At 41.1% G+C, this 16,285-nt stretch overlaps 2 protein-coding genes across 4 annotated transcripts in view; one reads left to right on the plus strand and one right to left on the minus strand.

Moving 5' to 3' along the window:
* Positions 1–177, minus strand: part of Ift25 (intraflagellar transport 25) — a 38,063-nt gene extending 37,886 nt beyond the window's left edge. The window contains exon 1 of one of the 2 annotated variants that reach the window (XM_076934538.1): positions 43–177. The gene's annotated coding sequence lies outside the window, so the exon portion shown is untranslated. Of the gene's footprint in view, positions 1–36 lie in introns of both variants that reach the window. The other variant, XM_034502795.2, reaches the window with a different exon arrangement.
* Lrrc42 (leucine rich repeat containing 42) overlaps positions 1–16,285 on the plus strand; it is a 21,467-nt gene continuing 5,182 nt past the window's right edge. Inside the window, exons 1-6 of one of the 2 annotated variants that reach the window (XM_034502792.2) lie at positions 1–146; positions 5,296–5,782; positions 12,269–12,400; positions 14,269–14,387; positions 15,485–15,573; positions 16,012–16,125. In XM_034502792.2, coding sequence (XP_034358683.1) covers positions 5,310–5,782; positions 12,269–12,400; positions 14,269–14,387; positions 15,485–15,573; positions 16,012–16,125 — 927 coding nt within the window. In that variant the 5' untranslated portion in view covers positions 1–146; positions 5,296–5,309. Of the gene's footprint in view, positions 147–248; positions 305–5,295; positions 5,783–12,268; positions 12,401–14,268; positions 14,388–15,484; positions 15,574–16,011; positions 16,126–16,285 lie in introns of those variants that run through there. The other variant, XM_034502793.2, reaches the window with a different exon arrangement.

Below are 16,285 nucleotides of genomic sequence, written 5' to 3' on the forward strand. Positions count from 1 at the left end.
GCCCCTCCCTCTTGCCACCCTCTGTGTGTGTCCCACCCTCACGGGCTTTGTGGCCTAGGTGTCGAGCCGCTTCCTGGTCAGCCGCTCAGTGGAGGAAGGAGCCGGCAGTGAGGTGCAGCCGCTCGCTGCCCCGGGCAGGGGCACAGGTAGGTGGCGGCCGCGGGCCGGGCCGCTCGCCGAGCCTCGGGCAGCGCGTGGGTGCGGGGGCGGAGTGTGAGGGGCTGGGGGGAGGGGAAAGGCCCTAGGGACGAGGTAGAGCTCGCGGTGGGAGAGGTGGGAGGATGAAGATGTAGGGGTGCCTGAGGTGGGTTTAAGGGTGGGGTCGGCGGCGTCCGGGGTTAGACTGAGGGTGTGTGAGAATTAGGGTTCTGGGCGGGAGAGGGAGCGGATTTAGCTTAGGTGGACTTGGGGAGAGGCTTGGGTGGGAGTGCCGGGGAAGGGGGAAAAGAAAAGGGGTTGAGGAGTGCACGGAGGAAAGGAGCTAGGGTTGGAGTAGGGGGAGGGGTGGGGCTTGGGGGCAGGGAAGAAACTAGTTGAGGCCGTGGATTGTGAAGTTGGAGATAGTGAGGCGTGAAGAAAGGGGATTCTGAAGGTTGAGGACCATCAAAACCGGGAAAGAGATGGAGAGACTTAGGGTGCTAAGAGGAACCTCGATGGCGAGAGGAAGAGTCGTGAAGAGAGAAGGATGGGGGCTGGAAACGGGTCGCTAGGAGGCAGGTGGAGGTGGGGTTGAGTTTGGAGGACCCGGGCCGAATTTTGAGGGGCACGGAAGAGTCTGGGATGTGAGGAAGATGGGTCGAAGATCTGGGAGTGGATGGGGAAGGTTAGAATTTGGCGAGTGGGGGATTGAATTTTTTCTGTTTGAAAAGCTAGAGTAGTAAAACTATCAAGATGTGGGCGAGATTAGCTTGCTTTTGGACAAAGTATGGGCCTGGATATGACATGACTTTCTGCAGTTTAGGGGAGAAAGCAGGTAGGAAGGGCAAGTTACAGGAAAAAAGAAGTAGTGGGAAATTCAATAATGGCGGTGACACAGAACAATGAAGGTGGATTGATAGTTGGTTACAGATACTTTAGAACTACTTTCTCTTCGGATTTCTTGCTATGTTAAGAAAAAGTCTTTTAAAAACCACTACATTTTCAAGTAAGGCAAAGATGTCTGCAGTTTTGAGATGAAGGTCATGAGTTGACAGATGTTTTCCTGCTGTGTGGATATGGCGGATTTCTGCCCTGGCAGAGTGAAGGAGGAAGCCTCATCCTTAAGTGAGCCCTGGTTCTGTTTCCACCACTCTTTTCCTCAGATGACCACTGTTTTGTTTTTTAATATATTCCCTGCCTCTTAATCCCCATCTTAAGCCATTGTGAGTTTCAGAGAGATCAAATGGCCGGTGAGATTAATTTTGAGTGTTTTAAAAACATTTTTAAGGCTGCTGTCGTATTTTTATTCTTGAGATACAGCATCACACAAGTGGAAAGATCTTGTGCTTTGGAGTTACACAGCCCTGTGATTAAATTCAGGCTCTGTCATTTAGGAGTTGTGAGCCTTAAGTTAGTTCCTTCGTTTCTCTGAGGCTCTTCATCCATTAAATGGCAATACTGACCTCATAGGATCAGTGATTGCATGACATCATTTTATGTTGTACCTAAAAGTGCTTGCCAGCTTGTAGGTATGTAATAAGTGGTAGCTTTCAATCACATCTGGAATCATTACCATTGATCATTACGTTGATCAATTACTTATTATTCTTAGAAGACTAACTTATCTACTAAGGTTAGGTGTTCTTTTTGATTGTTGTTTGTTTTTTTTTTTTTTCTGAACCATAGGCTCAGCCCACAGTTTTAGCACTATTATCCTGTTGCCTTCTCTCCTCTCCACTGTCTGGGATAATTTTTATGCTTTTTCCTCAGAAACTGGCTTCAAGGTTTTAAAACTCATGTTTGGTTATTAATTATTTTATCTTGTCTCTTATTTAAAGAAGTTGTAGAGAACTAAATTTTTAATATACCAAGGTTATGTTTCATTTATTTGAAGAAATTAAACGCTTTGTGCTAACTTCAGCTTCACTAATGTCATGCTAATGTACGGCTGTACCATACTTTGTAATGCTCAGGTAGATCACAGTGCTGCGTCTCTGTAGTGGGCTAGAATACCACCAGACCGCCTGTCACTCTGTTAATCTGACACATAGCTGGAAGAGATCTCCACTGAACATTGTTATAATTTTTCAGTTTAAATGAGCACTCCCATCCCCAGGCAAGAAAAAGCTGTCTTTTAAGGGGCCAGTTTGCAGTAGGCCAACATGAACAATAGTGAGGTGCAAGTAATATCCAGCATAGAAGCTTTACCCTTTATGGTTCTTAAAGTTGAAAGTTCAGACATTCATTTAATCCTTAGATCATTTTATAGTACCTCACAAACTTCAGGAAGTACTTTATTAGGAGAATACAGGATTTAAAAAAAAAAAAAAAAAAAAAAGGTTACCATGCATGATTCCATAAATTAAGAGTAGTTCTTCAAATAACTGAAGAAAGCAAAGCCTTGGATTACTGCCTGGACAAAGAATACAGATTTACTCTTCAGTAAATATTGAATTTTTTAATCATTTAAAAAGAGAATACTGTTTGATGAGTAGAAGATATGATATAGTCATAACTGTGCCCCCTTTTTTGAAAATGATCCTTGGAGGGTAAAGTTTACCAAGAGGGGCCGAGTAAGGGATTGGTATCCAAACTCTGGTCCCACACTACTTGTGCCCTCTGCTGGGTGGAATCATGCGTCTAGTTTTCATGAGAAGTCATCCATTCATTCCGTTTTACTCCAGAGTTTGTGGGAGGTCAGAGGTGAGGATTAAGAGCAGTGCATATAAGAAAAACCTGGGTTTTCGGCTTTCCTTCCTCCTCCTTGTCAGCATTATGGCATGTTGACCCATTAAGACACATTATCTTCATAGAATTTGCCTTTCTGCTGTTACAGGTAGATCATTAGACTAAATATAGTGGCTTATGACTGTAATCCCAGGACTTGGAAAGTTCTGGTAGAAGGATCTCTGAGTTTGAAAACAGCCTGGACTACATACTAAATTTCAGGCTGCTCTAAAATGGTGATAATGATAAAACGTTTTCTTTCCTTCACTCACCCATTTGATCATTTCTTGTCTGTGTATTAAATAATTTGTTTTTATACTATACCTAGTATCTATTTTCTGATATTTAGATAGAGTAGGCTCTGAAGGTCTAGTTTTAAGGATTGAAGGATATTTTTTTCTTGTTTAGGATTAAGGTCTATGAGGTCGAAGGGGCCAAATGCTTGCCCCTGCTGAAAGAAGCTCTTATAACGAGTGGGGGGTGGAGGGGCATTTTTTCAGAAGCAGCCTTTGAATGCTGGCAAGAGTATGAAGTGTAAGAGCTGGCACTATGACAAGACTTTTTTTTAAAAAAAAAAAAAAAAAAAAACTGGTTTTACTTTAGTTGTTTTGTCCTCCCTCCTCCCTCCCTCCTCCCCCCACTCCCCACGTAGTACCAGTAGCAATATAGCCCCATCATCTGCTCTGCTTCTACCACCTGCAGAAGGGTCTGACAAGTGGGGGAGGAGCCTGCAGCTGTTGCCTGGAAGAACGGCTGGCTCCTAGCAACAATATCAGCAGGCCCTTCAACTCAGCACTAAATCCACCCCTTTGAGGTCTCATTCAGTTCAGCATGTATCTGTTGAGTGCTTACTCAGTACTAAGCACCATGTTTGGCCTGAGAAAGAAAAAACTCACAGCTTCGGGTACAGTAACAAATGAACATAGTACACAGTGCTAAGTGTTGTGTAAAAGGAAACACTGGGTGCTCTGGGAAAACCAGACAGGCATGGGCTGGTACTGGGGTTGGAGAAGTTTCCCAGGAGAATGCTGAGTGATGGTTGAGCTGAATGTTAATGATGAACAGGAAATAGCTAAGTCAGGCAGAACAACCAAAAGCAGTAAACTAAGCTAATTCCAGTGGGTCAAGTGAATGACAGTTTACCCATGTAGCATTGGGAGGGCCACAGAATAGGACATAGTAGATGAGCCGGAAAGGGTGAGGCTCCAGGGCTAGGCTGGGCCCTCCTTTCTGATGTGCTGCATACACATAATTATTCTCGGGAGAAAAATGAATAGTAGTGATTCCCACAAACAGGATCATTGTTTGATCTTCAGAGACTCAGCATTTCTGTCACTGACTTAATTGTTTGCTGACACTTGTAAGTGGCTTCAGGCCACATTGTAGATATTGATGTAGAAGCTGACTTGATATACTCCAAAGTCAACCAGAGTCTTTGAGGGATAGTTTCAGAGTCCTTTAGACGTACTGATAGGCCTACATGGTATTGAAATCCACATTTCCCCCTTTCTTATTGTAGAAATGATAATCAGATGTCTTTATTTAACATAGCAGTTTCTTGTGTAATTTGAAATCTCAGTTACTCAAGAAAACAGTATTTATTACAATTAATTCTTGATGCATAATGTCACCAATGGGATTAAAGAAAAACACAACTGCTTTTTGGTTTTTAACTTACCTCAGAGTGCTCCAACAGAATCTGAACACATCTGACACTGAGGGACTATAATGACTTTATTTAGCCTTTGTTGTGGAGGCCTTTATTTGTAAATTCAAGACATCCTTTTGCTCATGGTTTACCTAAGGCTTATGGAACTAGGACTGCACTGTACCAGAGTCCTGTTATGGAGTCTGGATGAATTAAATGTGGTCTTTCTATGTGCAAAGCAGCAAAGACAGGCCCAGAAGCAAATCAATAAGACAGTGAGCCAAGTGCAACAAAGAGATGTGTGGAAGGTGCCAAACCAGCTAGGGGAGTTACTTTTTTCTGTGTGTAAACATTTTTTAATTCCAGCATTCTAGTGGGTTCATAACACCTGATGAAATAGTGGATGCTTTGTTACTAATACTGAAGTGTTGGCCATGTAGGATGTTCCTCATTGCTCTGCTAACATAAACTGTGCTGCTGTGAATCTACTTCTAAAAGAATTGTTGCTGGCATTTTTTTGTAACTTCTGGGTGAATTTTAGAAATGAAATTTTAGCTCAAGTTCCTAAAGATTAGTAAATTACTAAATTGGTGAGAAAAATACAAAAGAGGCACTTAAGGTAGAAACAGTGGAACAGCTTCATAGTGACAAAGTTCTCAGCAACTGGTGAGGCTGGCTTTCCTCATAGCGATAGGATCATAAGCTGTGGGCACAGCAAGGTGAAGTTCATACTGCAGATGACATTCTAATTGGATTTGCTTCCACACACCTTGCTTTTACAGTTGCAACCAAGGCAATGGCTTACTACCTCAACTCAGAAGCCCACCTGGATCCAGGGCCCATCTATGTTCGAGAAAATGGGCAGCTACACATGGTCAATCTGGCTCTGGATGGTGTTAAGAACAGCCTGCAGAAGCCACGGCCTTTCAGACTCTTTCCCAAAGGCTTTTCCGTGGAGCTGTGCATGAACAGGGAAGACGACACTGCACAGAAAGAGAAGACTGATCACTTCATCTTCACATATACCCGAGAGGGGAATCTGCGCTACTCTGCTAAATCCCTCTTCAGCCTGGTGCTGGGCTTCATCTCCGACAACGTTGATCACATTGATTCCCTTATTGGCTTTCCTGAGCAGATTGCTGAGAAGCTGTTTTCTGCTGCTGAAGCCAGACAGAAATTCACAGAGCCAGGTGCAGGGCTGAGGGCTTTACAGAAATTCACTGAGGCCTATGGAAGTCTGGTGCTTTGCTCACTGTGCTTGCGAAACAGGTGGGTATTCTCATTAGCTAGTGAGTGCTTCAGTGGATGTTTATCCTGTCAAGCCCTGGGACTTAGCAGGCTCACAAGCTCTACCGTCAGAACTTAATACATTTAAAGTACAGGTCATTTTGAGGGGGGTTTGAGGAGGCAGGAGGGGATCACTATCTGGTTTTCTCTCCTCATCTCTTAGACAACATTTAGCCTTATTTTGAAAATGTTCTGTAAGGATTAGGTTGACTACCACAGCTTTTCCAATAGATAAAAATACTTGGCAGCCAACTTCTCTCCTTTTTTTTTTTTTTTTTCTTTGAGATATGGTCTTGCTATATTTCCCAGGCTGGTAGAGAACAACTCGGCTCACCAGGTGATGATGATCCATGCCTTTAATCTCAGCACTTGGGAGGCAGAGGCAGGTGGCTCTCTTGAGTTTGAGGTCAGCCTGCTCTACAGAACAATTTCCAGGACAGTCAGGGCTATTACCCATAGGAATGCCGTCTCAAAAAATCTAAAAAGAACAAAAACAAACAAACAAAAAAAGGACACAAACTGTTCTGTTCTCTCCTTCAAATTTTAGGTGTAAGCATATACCATCTTACTCCCTTGGAATCAACTTTTCTCATAAGAGAATACAGGAAACTTAGGAGTTGCCAAATACCTCTTGGTATAGCCTTGGGAATATGAACATGAATACTCAGAAGTCTTGGTCCTGTTTCAGTTTTAAGAACACTAGATATTGACTGTTAGATTAAATGGTAACATTTTTAAAATTCATGATTAAAATTTCAAACATCCTGAAGTTTGGAAATGCTCAAATAAGTTCCCAACATCCAGGCCTGTCTCGTTACAAAGCAGACTTTTTTCTTGTGACTGATTTGCCTTTGCTCGTGTACATTTTTGTATATATTTAAAATATTTATTTTATTATCATTTAAGAAAACTTTGAGAACATCTACTACTTTTAAAAGAGTAAAAATGACCTTGGCAAACAGTTCAAACCTCCTGTTTCCTTTCCCAGAGCCCAACCACTTTTTTTCTCATTCCAGAGATACTTTGAACATTTACATCTCTGTGGCTTTCCAGTTTGTCAAACTGGAAATGTAGATGACTACATGTTTTATATACCTATGTACCTTTCTCTCTTCACATAATTTGAAAATTATTTGTAATCAGTATTGTAGACTTAGTTTTATAATGTACCATCTGAACTTTTTTATGAGTAAAAGGCAGTTTGCTATTCATTTTTTGTGTGTGTGATACTGAAGATCCAACCCAGGACCTAATACTAGTATAGTGTTCTGTCTGAGCCATATCTCCCAACTCACCAGTTTACCATTCAGATGAATAATAAATACAACCTATAAAATGAAGCCAAACAGCACACCTTTAATCCTAGTACTCAGGAGGCAGAGGTAGGTGGATCTTTGTTCATAAAACATGAAGAAAGGCATAATTTATCTTTATTTAATTGGTTCATGGAGTTAATGAATTCACCCCAGATCAGGTTGCATATGTTGCTTTAAAAGGATTAAGCCAGAGAACATAGAGCAGAACCTTGGACTTGCATGAAGCAGGCATTTCCTGAAAACTGTCTGTGCTGTAGCCTACATGGGATTGCTGCCAATGAAAGGAAAACACTTATCTTGCTGAATGACAAAGTCATTTTATTTCACATTTTATCCCTCCACCTCCCTTATTCCTTCCTTCCTTGGTAGGATCTTGTACTAGCTCAGGTTGGCCTTATACTGCCAGACTCCTGACTCTGCCTCCTTGTTGCTATTATAGGCATGGCCAACCTTGCCCTGCCTCGATCCTGTATTTTATTCCAAGTTATTTATGTTTATTATAGAAAATTAGAAGGGTAAAAGCAGAGTTATATATACAAACTCCATATTTGAGAATATATAAAACTTAAATGAAAAGCTTTACAGTTCTCCCCCAGCAATAATGCTCAAAGACATACATCCTTTATAGAGTGCATGCTCTGCAACTGGGATTCTACTTTTCCACTTTCTCCAGTTATCTTTACAGTCTAATAGTTCCCATGCTTTTGAAAATGCTGTTTGTCTCTAATAGGCTGTAGTCTGATTGGTTAAATTGTGATAACACTTTAATTCACATTTGATGAGCATATAAATAATGTAACAGTTCCAGTACCAAAATAATGTGAGTGTAACATTTCTGGAAAATAGTTTGGCAGTGTTTATTGAGAAACCTAAAAACAGCTACATGATTTGTTCAACTCTTCTTCACTTTGTTGCTTGGGTTTTTTGAGACAGGCCTTTCTATGAAGCTATGCTTGCCCAAAACTCACTGTAAATCCAGTTGGCCTCAATCTCATGGCTGATCTTCCCTCTACTGCTCTGTCAGAGTGTACAGGCATGGACTACCATGCTTGGCCTATAATTCTGCATATTAAGACTATTTCAGCAGGCATGGTGATAACCCTATAGAGGAACATATCTGTCTTACAGGAGAAATTTGGGCTCCAAGCAGGTGGTTGTTGCAAATGAAGTTATACAGTGAAAGGATTCATCCTTCTTGTTTCTCTTCTTACTCTTGGCTTCAGGAAAAAACAGGAGGTGAAACTGGACAGAGGAAAGAGCCTCTCTTGTGAGCCCAGTCATGATGGCAAACAACTGAAGTCCTGATGCAGAAGGCCTAGTTCATTTTCAGTTTAGATGACATAGTGAGGACTTGGCTTAAAAATAACTTTTAAGCTGGACATGGTAGCCCATACCTTTAATCCCAACATTCAGGAGGCAGAGGCAGGCAGATTTCTGTAAGGCCTAATCTACATAGAGTTCCAGGACAGCCAGCACTACACAGTGAAACCCTATTTCAAAACAAACAAAAAACCCAAATAATATTTTTTTAAAAAGTGTATTCAATCTGGTAACATTGTTTTTTGTAGCAGTGAGAAGATGAAAGCTAGAGAATTTTTTGAGCAGATTATGGTATAGTCAGATAATGGAGTTAACATAATATTCTGAGATAATTTAAATGACTGTTAAATGTTCAGAATGTGACAAATGAAAAAATGAACCTACACATATTGACTAACTAATCCCAGCACTCAGGAGACTGAGGCAGGAAGAGTACCATGAGTTTAAGGCAAGTGATGAAGCCAGTACATGGCCATTAGCAAAACCCCAGTTCTAAGATTTTTTTTTTTTTTAATTTTTTTAGACAAATGGGTTTTTTTTTTTTTTTTTTTTTAAACTTTTTTACTTATTTCAAGACAGGGTTTCTCTGTGTAGCCTGACTGTTCTGAAACTCACTGAATAGACCAGGCTGGTCTTAAAATCAGAGATCTGCCTGTCTCTCCCTCCCAAGTTCTGGTACTAATAGCATATATCACCATGCCCAGATGCAAGTGGGCTTTTAAAAAAACACTTTATTACTGTATGCATTAGTAGGTGCGAGCATGTCATGGCATATGCTGTGTGCCATGACATAAAGGTTAGAGAACAACTGTGTGGAGTTCATTTGTTCTTCCACCTTCTGGAAATGATGTAAGGGATTATACTCAAAGTCATGAGACCTGAATAGCAAGTGCTTTACTCACTGGGCCATCTTGTTGGCCAGATACCATTTGTTTTTTGTTTTTTGGTTTTTTTTTTTTAAAGAATTATTTATTTAGGTATATGAGTACACTATAGCTCTCCTCAGACACACCAGAAGAGGGCATCAGATACCTTTACAGATGGTTGTAAGCCACCATGTAGTTGCTGGCAATTGAACTCAACACCTCTGGAAGAATAGTCAGCGCTCTTAATCTCTGAGCCATCTCTCCAGCCACCCATTTATTTTTTTTTAAACATTAATTTTTTTCCACATGGTATTAGTGATTGAATTCAAGGTAGTGACTTTTGTTTTTATTTTAACCCTAAATTTTGTTTTAAAAATATTGTTATATATTACTGAAAGAAAAAACCTAATGTCTGTGAGGGAAGATTGCAATTGGTTTATTTTCTTTGTACTTTCTGTAATTTGTTTTCTTGGTTTTTTGAGACAGGGTTTCTCTATGTAGCCCTAGCTGTCCTGGAACTCTCTCTGTAGATCCTCCTACCTCTGCCTCCCAAGTCCTGGGAATAAAGGCATGCACCACCACTGCCCAGCTTCTGTAGTTTCTTAATCCCTCCTCCATTTTCCTTATGATCCTGTATTTTGTATTTATAATGATCATGTATTTATAAAAAATATATAGGGAACATCTTCAATATAATCTTTTAGATTGTATTTTGTTAAATTCCAAACTTTGCATTTTTTGTGCAGGTACAAGTTAGTTTATGGTTGTGACCAAAACCCTCTCTTTTGTCAACTCAGAAGAACATTAAAGAGGAAGGGCTGTAGGGATGTATTTGCAGCCTAGAGCTGCTGCAGCAGAGGTGGTTGTACCAACACAAAAGGGGTCAGGCCAGAGGAAAGAACTTTGAGAAAATAATTGAAAATAAGAGAATCAGGCAGGTGAGAGCACCTTATTAGGCCCAGAAACTGCCTGCTGAGAGGAGAAGCCAGTGTCTTTACTACGGCTGGGGTCCAAGTAGACGAAACTCCCTGTGTTTTAATCCTAATGGTGCTCAGAGAGAGCAAGTCCATCTCCTGTAAGATTTCACCCTATGTTAACAAAGTAATAATCACTACTGTTTAAAGGGTGATCTAAGCTGCCATATACTTTGTAAATGTTTGTTTTTCTTAATTCTGGAAAGGAAGAATGGGAAGATGCAGTTTTATAGGTGAAAAAAATTGAAGCTCAAAAGAGTTAAGTGATGGAGCAAGTACTTAAAGCTGTTTGAATACAGACTGGGCCCATGAGTATGGCTCAGCAGGTAAAGAGTGGCAGTTCCCAGTGATTCACACCTGACAACCTGAGGTTGACTCCTGCAGCTCACATGAATAGGAAAGAGAGAACTGTCTTCCCTCATTCTCTTCCCCCTGTCTCTGTCTTTCTGTCTGTGTCTCTGCTTCTTCCCCCACAATAAAATAAAAAGATTTCAAACTCAGGCCTGTCTTGCACTGAAGTATGTGTGTGTATTCTGTTGTTTCTTTACCATCGGGCCTTCAAAGGTCATTTGGAAGACAAGCTGCAAACAAGAATCTGGAGCCTGGTGTCCTAGATTAGCATTTAGTATTGTCTGTGCCAACCTTCAGCCTTCAGTTCCACAATGTTTCTTAATCACATTACACAGTATTATGTTCTTCACCCTTAGTTTCAGGATTAACAAAAATCCTTTGGTAATTGATCAAAGGATGTGTGTTTTCCTTTCTCTAATTGCCAGGAACCCCCTAAATCCCCACTAACACTTGAGAATGTGATCAGAAGGTAGAAAGCAGCTTCATGTTCAGTGCAGGTACAATAGTCTGTTTAAGTAATGCTTACTCGTGTACCCAGCTGAGCTCTGTCTCCAGGCAGTTTAAACTTTTCAATTTAAAAAGGGTCCCAGCACCTCAAGCCATTTATCTAGTAGGCCACTTGTCACTTTAACACTGATAATTTAATTTGGATATAGGAAGGAAAAAGCTCCACCCCATTATGCCAGTCTGATTATCTTTTTTTTTGGCAGTCCAGATCCTGCTGAGTAAGAGCCCTGTGCACTAATCCTAGCATACTCTGCCGTAGGAATCACAGGCCTCCCAGAGGAAGGTAGATGAGAAGTGGATGCTCTGGCCACTGTCAGGCTTCCCTATACGCTAGGAACCTCTTCTCCCATTCCTGTCACCCTAATCCCTTGCATGTTTTTCTGTTGACCTCATTAGAAATAGATGAACAACTAGAAGACAGAGCAGAGCCCAGCCAGGTTGTGGAATGTCATTTTGATCTCTTCCTCTCCAGAGGCCTCCCTGATGCTTCTTGATAACAGCTTGGCAAGGTGCTCCAGTGTAATTAAGTCACTTATGTTCATAGTTTGTCTTAATAAGCATCTAAATGAGAGTCATGCTGCAGCATCCTGTGAGGGTAGTTAGGGTAACAGATCCAGTGGTGTAGACCGGTGCTCAAGCTAGAGCTTCAGTAGCAAGAGAAATTGTAATATGCTAGATAGTTTTTGAAATACTTTTTAGTATATGCAGATTAAAGTGTGGGCTCATGCTTGTAATTGAAGCAGGAGACTTTTAAATCAAGTCCAGCCTAGACTACGAGTAAGACCCTCAAAAAAAGAAAAAAAAAAGGGGGGAGTGAGAAGTTTGGAAATTCCCAGGTGAGATCCAGCACTACCGCCAAGGTCTGGCTAATTAAAAACTGGATTTTTTTTTCCTTGTGATTTGCCTTTGTTCATAGTCTTCTGTTTATTAAAAAATATTTATTCTATCATCATATACAAAGGGTTTTTTTTTTTTTTGAGGTATTTACTAATTAGTCCAACCCATGTGATAGAATCATCAGTTTGTGCTTATTTCTTGGCACTTTGGGGTAATGTCATGTTGACTGTGGCACAAAGTCACAACCTGAAAGTTTGAAAAGATGAAGACAAGCTATTGATTGCTCTTACTGCACAGGTATTTGGTGGTTGCAGAAAAACTTGAAGAGATCAAGTCTTTCCGGGAGCTGACCCGCCTAGATCTTTCCTGTTGCTGGCTTGGAGATGAACACGAACTTCTAGAACATCTCACCAATGAGGCCCTGTCCAGGTACCATCCCACTGTTACTTGTAAATGTTTGTTTATTTACTTATTTAGTTATTTTTACCTTAGGTACAATGGTGGTTTGAGTGCATGTATATCTGTGTGAAGGTGTCAGATCCCCTGGAACAGGAGTTACACAGAACATTGTGAGCTATCGTATGGGTGCTGGGAATTGAACCCAGGTCCTCTAGAAGGGCATCCAGTGCTCTTAACTGCTGAGCCATCCTCCAGCCCTGTTTTATTTTTAAAAGGATGGTCCAGTAGGATCATTTTAAGGAATGTCACTTACTTTCCTAATTTTCCTAATGTTACTTAATTTCCTAATTTACTAATTTTTTTTTCTAAAAACATTTTCGACTTCTGTTCACTTGGTATAGCAGTACAGACTGGAAAGCTCTTAGGAGAGATTATGTATTTGTTCTTTTCTCTAAATGACCTTTTCTGTTTTGGTTTTGTTTGTTTGTTAAAGTATTTCTTTGTGTAACAGAGCCCTGGCTGTCCCAGAACTTATTCTGTAGATCAGTCTGGCCTCCCAAAGATCTGCCAGGCTCTGCCTCCCTAGTGCTAAGATTAAAGGTGTGCACCACCATGCCCAGCTTCTAAGTAACCTTTGTTACTTTTTTTTTTTAAGATTTACTTACTTATTTTAGGCATATGAATACACTGTAGCTGTCTTCAGACACACCAGAAGAGGGCATCAGATCCTATTACAGATGATTATGAGCCACCATGTGCTTGCTTAGAGTTGAACTCAGGACCTCTGGAAGAGCAGTCAGTGCTCTTAACTGCTGAGCCCCTAAGTTACCTTTATTTAACCTGTAGTAGTTGAAACCATCAGAATTGAAAAATGTTGTCCCGCCGGGCGGTGGTGGCGCACGCCTTTAATCCCAGCACTTGGGAGGCAGAGGCAGGTGGATTTCTGAGTTAGAGGCCAGCCTGGTCTACAGAGTGAGTTCCAGGACAGCCAGGACTACACAGAGAAACCCTGTTTCGAAAAACCAAAAAAAAAAAAAAAAAAAAAAAAAAAAAAAAAAGAAAGAAAAATGTTGTCCCTTGTTTGTCCGTTTTATTTGCCCTAGTTTATTATAGCAAGTGATAAAAAAAAAAAAAAAAAATTGCAGCTAGAGACCTGGCTCATTGGGTAAAGTCATTTGTCACCAAGCTTGATGACTCTTGAGTTCAATCCCTAGAAGCCACATCGTAGAGGGAAAGAACCAACTCCCTCACGTTGTCCTCTGATTCCCCACAGTCACCATGGCATATACATCTCTCCCCTGTCCACACACAAAATATATACATGTAACAAAAAGTTTACAAAAATTTGGGACTGGAAAATGGCTCAGTGTTTAAGAACACTTGCTCTTGGAGAGGATCTGGGTTCAATTCCCAGCACCCACATGATGGTTCACAACAATCTGTAATTCCAGTTCCATGGGATCCTGTGCCCAATTTTAGCTTTGTCAAGTACAAATGTGGTGCACAGACATGCATGCAGACAAAACACTGTGCACGTATAATTTATTTTTAGAAAATTTACTGCCGGGCAGTGGTGATTCACGCCTTTAATCCCAGCACTTGGGAGGCGGAGGCAGGTGGATTTCTGAGTTCAAGGCCAGCCTGGTCTACAGAATAAGTTACAGGACAGCCAGGGCTATACAGAGGAACCCTGTCTTGAAAACAAAACAAGAAAAAAAATGTACAAAAATTCAAGAATATCAGCAGGAAAGAACAGTTGTAAACAGAACAATAGTGAGATTTGGGTGATCTTTTATAATGTTTGGAGATATTAATGTTTTATGTTTTTAAGTAAAATGTTTCCAAGTACTTTCTCAAACATTCATCAAGTGATACTTTTATGGCCTTTGTTTCTCTAGTGTAACTCAGCTCCACTTGAAGGATAATTGCTTATCTGATGCAGGCATTCGGAAAATGACAGCACCAGTCCGGGTGATGAAAAGAGGCCTTGAGAATCTAATGCTGTTAGACCTGTCTTGTAAGTTACTGGGTGTTAAATGTCTGGAGAATGGCTTTAGGGTCATCATTCCCCTCGTTCGAGGGGATAAAAGACAAGCTGGCCTAGGAGCCATAACAGTCCAGTGACAGGACTGAAGCTAGCACCTCTTGACTCCTGACCTAGTGCCTTTTGCAGCTTATCACCACTTCCTACAGAGAGGAAAAGGCCCTTCGGATTTCTCATGCCACTCAGCATATAGCCAGCAGGGCCCTTCTGTCATGTTAAGAACATACATAAGGACATTTGGCTTTACTTTGGATCTCTGATCCATGGTGTCTTCTGTCAGCTGTTTTTTTGTCAGTATTTACCTAATAAGAAGCAGAATAAATCACTCTGTGGTAACTTAAGATTGACTTGACTCCAGTGATAGGAAGTCAGCAGTTTGAGAGTCCAGTAATACTGTAATCTGTGGCAAGGTGGTTGGTTCCCAGTGAGTAGAAACCGCACAGGCAAGGGCAGAGGGTGGTTTTGTACCCTTGGGCAAATTGTTTGACTTCTGAGCCTTGGTTTTGGCCTCTGTACAATAATGTTGCTGAATCCCCTGGCATACCTCCCAGGGAAGTTACCTATTCAGTAAATACTTGTTGAGTGTCTGCTGTATTGCTGGCACTATGCTTAGTATTCCTAGAGGAAACAGCTAAAGCAGGACTCTCTGATGTGAAAAGGCACTCTGTAAGAAAAGTTTCTGAAAAAAAACAAGATGGTAAGAGTAGTGATAGTCCTTGTTTGTAAGTACCTTGAAAGTCTTCTCAAACTGAACACATGCCTGTAATACTTCAGAGGTGAGCTGGTGAACAGGATAGTATGCACCACTTCACTAGTTCTGCAGCTCCTAGTCATGTGGGATAACTGCCTTAATCATGCATTTGTCTACTCATCCGAGTCCTAGGTAGTTGGACTGTGAAGGAGCTAGTGTGGTTGCTTCATGTCACAAGTAGAAAAAATAAGAATTCATATTGAATTCACTCTGGGACATTCACATACCCTGTTCATTGATGCCCTGTGCTTTTCCCTGAGCTTACTGTGAGGATTTTACCAATAGTTATGACAGGAGGCTGCCTTGTTTTGATGTCTAGGTAACCCTGAGATAACAGATGCTGGAATTGGATACCTGTTTTCTTTTAGAAAACTAAACTGCTTGGATATCTCTGGAACAGGACTAAAGGTAAAGCTTTTGGTCTCCTTCAGCCTTACAGACTTTATGATATGGGACTTTGCTTCTGCTATAATTTGAAGTTTAGAAAGAGCTAGTATTTATGGTGGTCTTGTTTTGTTTTGTTTTGTTTTTGAGATATAGTATTACTATGTAGCCCTTCCTGGGCTTGAATTTCGCATGTAACCTAGGCTGGCCTCAAACTCAGGGTTGTCCTTAGCTTATTGAATATTAGGATCACGGGTATATATCACCATGTCCAGCTGGTTTGGTGTTTGGTCTTGTTGGCTAGTCCAAGCTGGTTTGAAACTCATGATCCTCCTGCATCAATCTCCAGAGTGTTGGAAGTATAGGTGTGCACTGTCATACCTAATTTATGGTGGTCTTTGCTACTGAAAACAAGAAAGAATTGGAAATGTATTCATGTCTCTGGTGTTTCTCCCTCACTAGGATATCAAAGCCGTTAAGGACAAGCTCCGGACACACATAGGCCTTGTTCACTCCAAAGTGCCTTTGAAGGAATTTGATCATAGTAACTGCAAAACAGAGGGCTGGGCTGACCAGGTACGCCAGGCTTTTCACTGCAGTTTGTTTGTTTGTTTTGTTTTGGGGGTTTTTTGTTTGTTTGGTTTTGGTTTTTGGTTTTTGGTTTTTCGAGACAGGGTTTCTCTGTATAGCCCTGGCTGTCCTGGAACTCACTCTGTAGACCAGGCTGGCCTCAAAC

Source organism: Arvicanthis niloticus, chromosome 5 (genome assembly GCF_011762505.2).
Source record: "Arvicanthis niloticus isolate mArvNil1 chromosome 5, mArvNil1.pat.X, whole genome shotgun sequence".
Lineage (NCBI taxonomy): Eukaryota > Metazoa > Chordata > Mammalia > Rodentia > Muridae > Arvicanthis > Arvicanthis niloticus.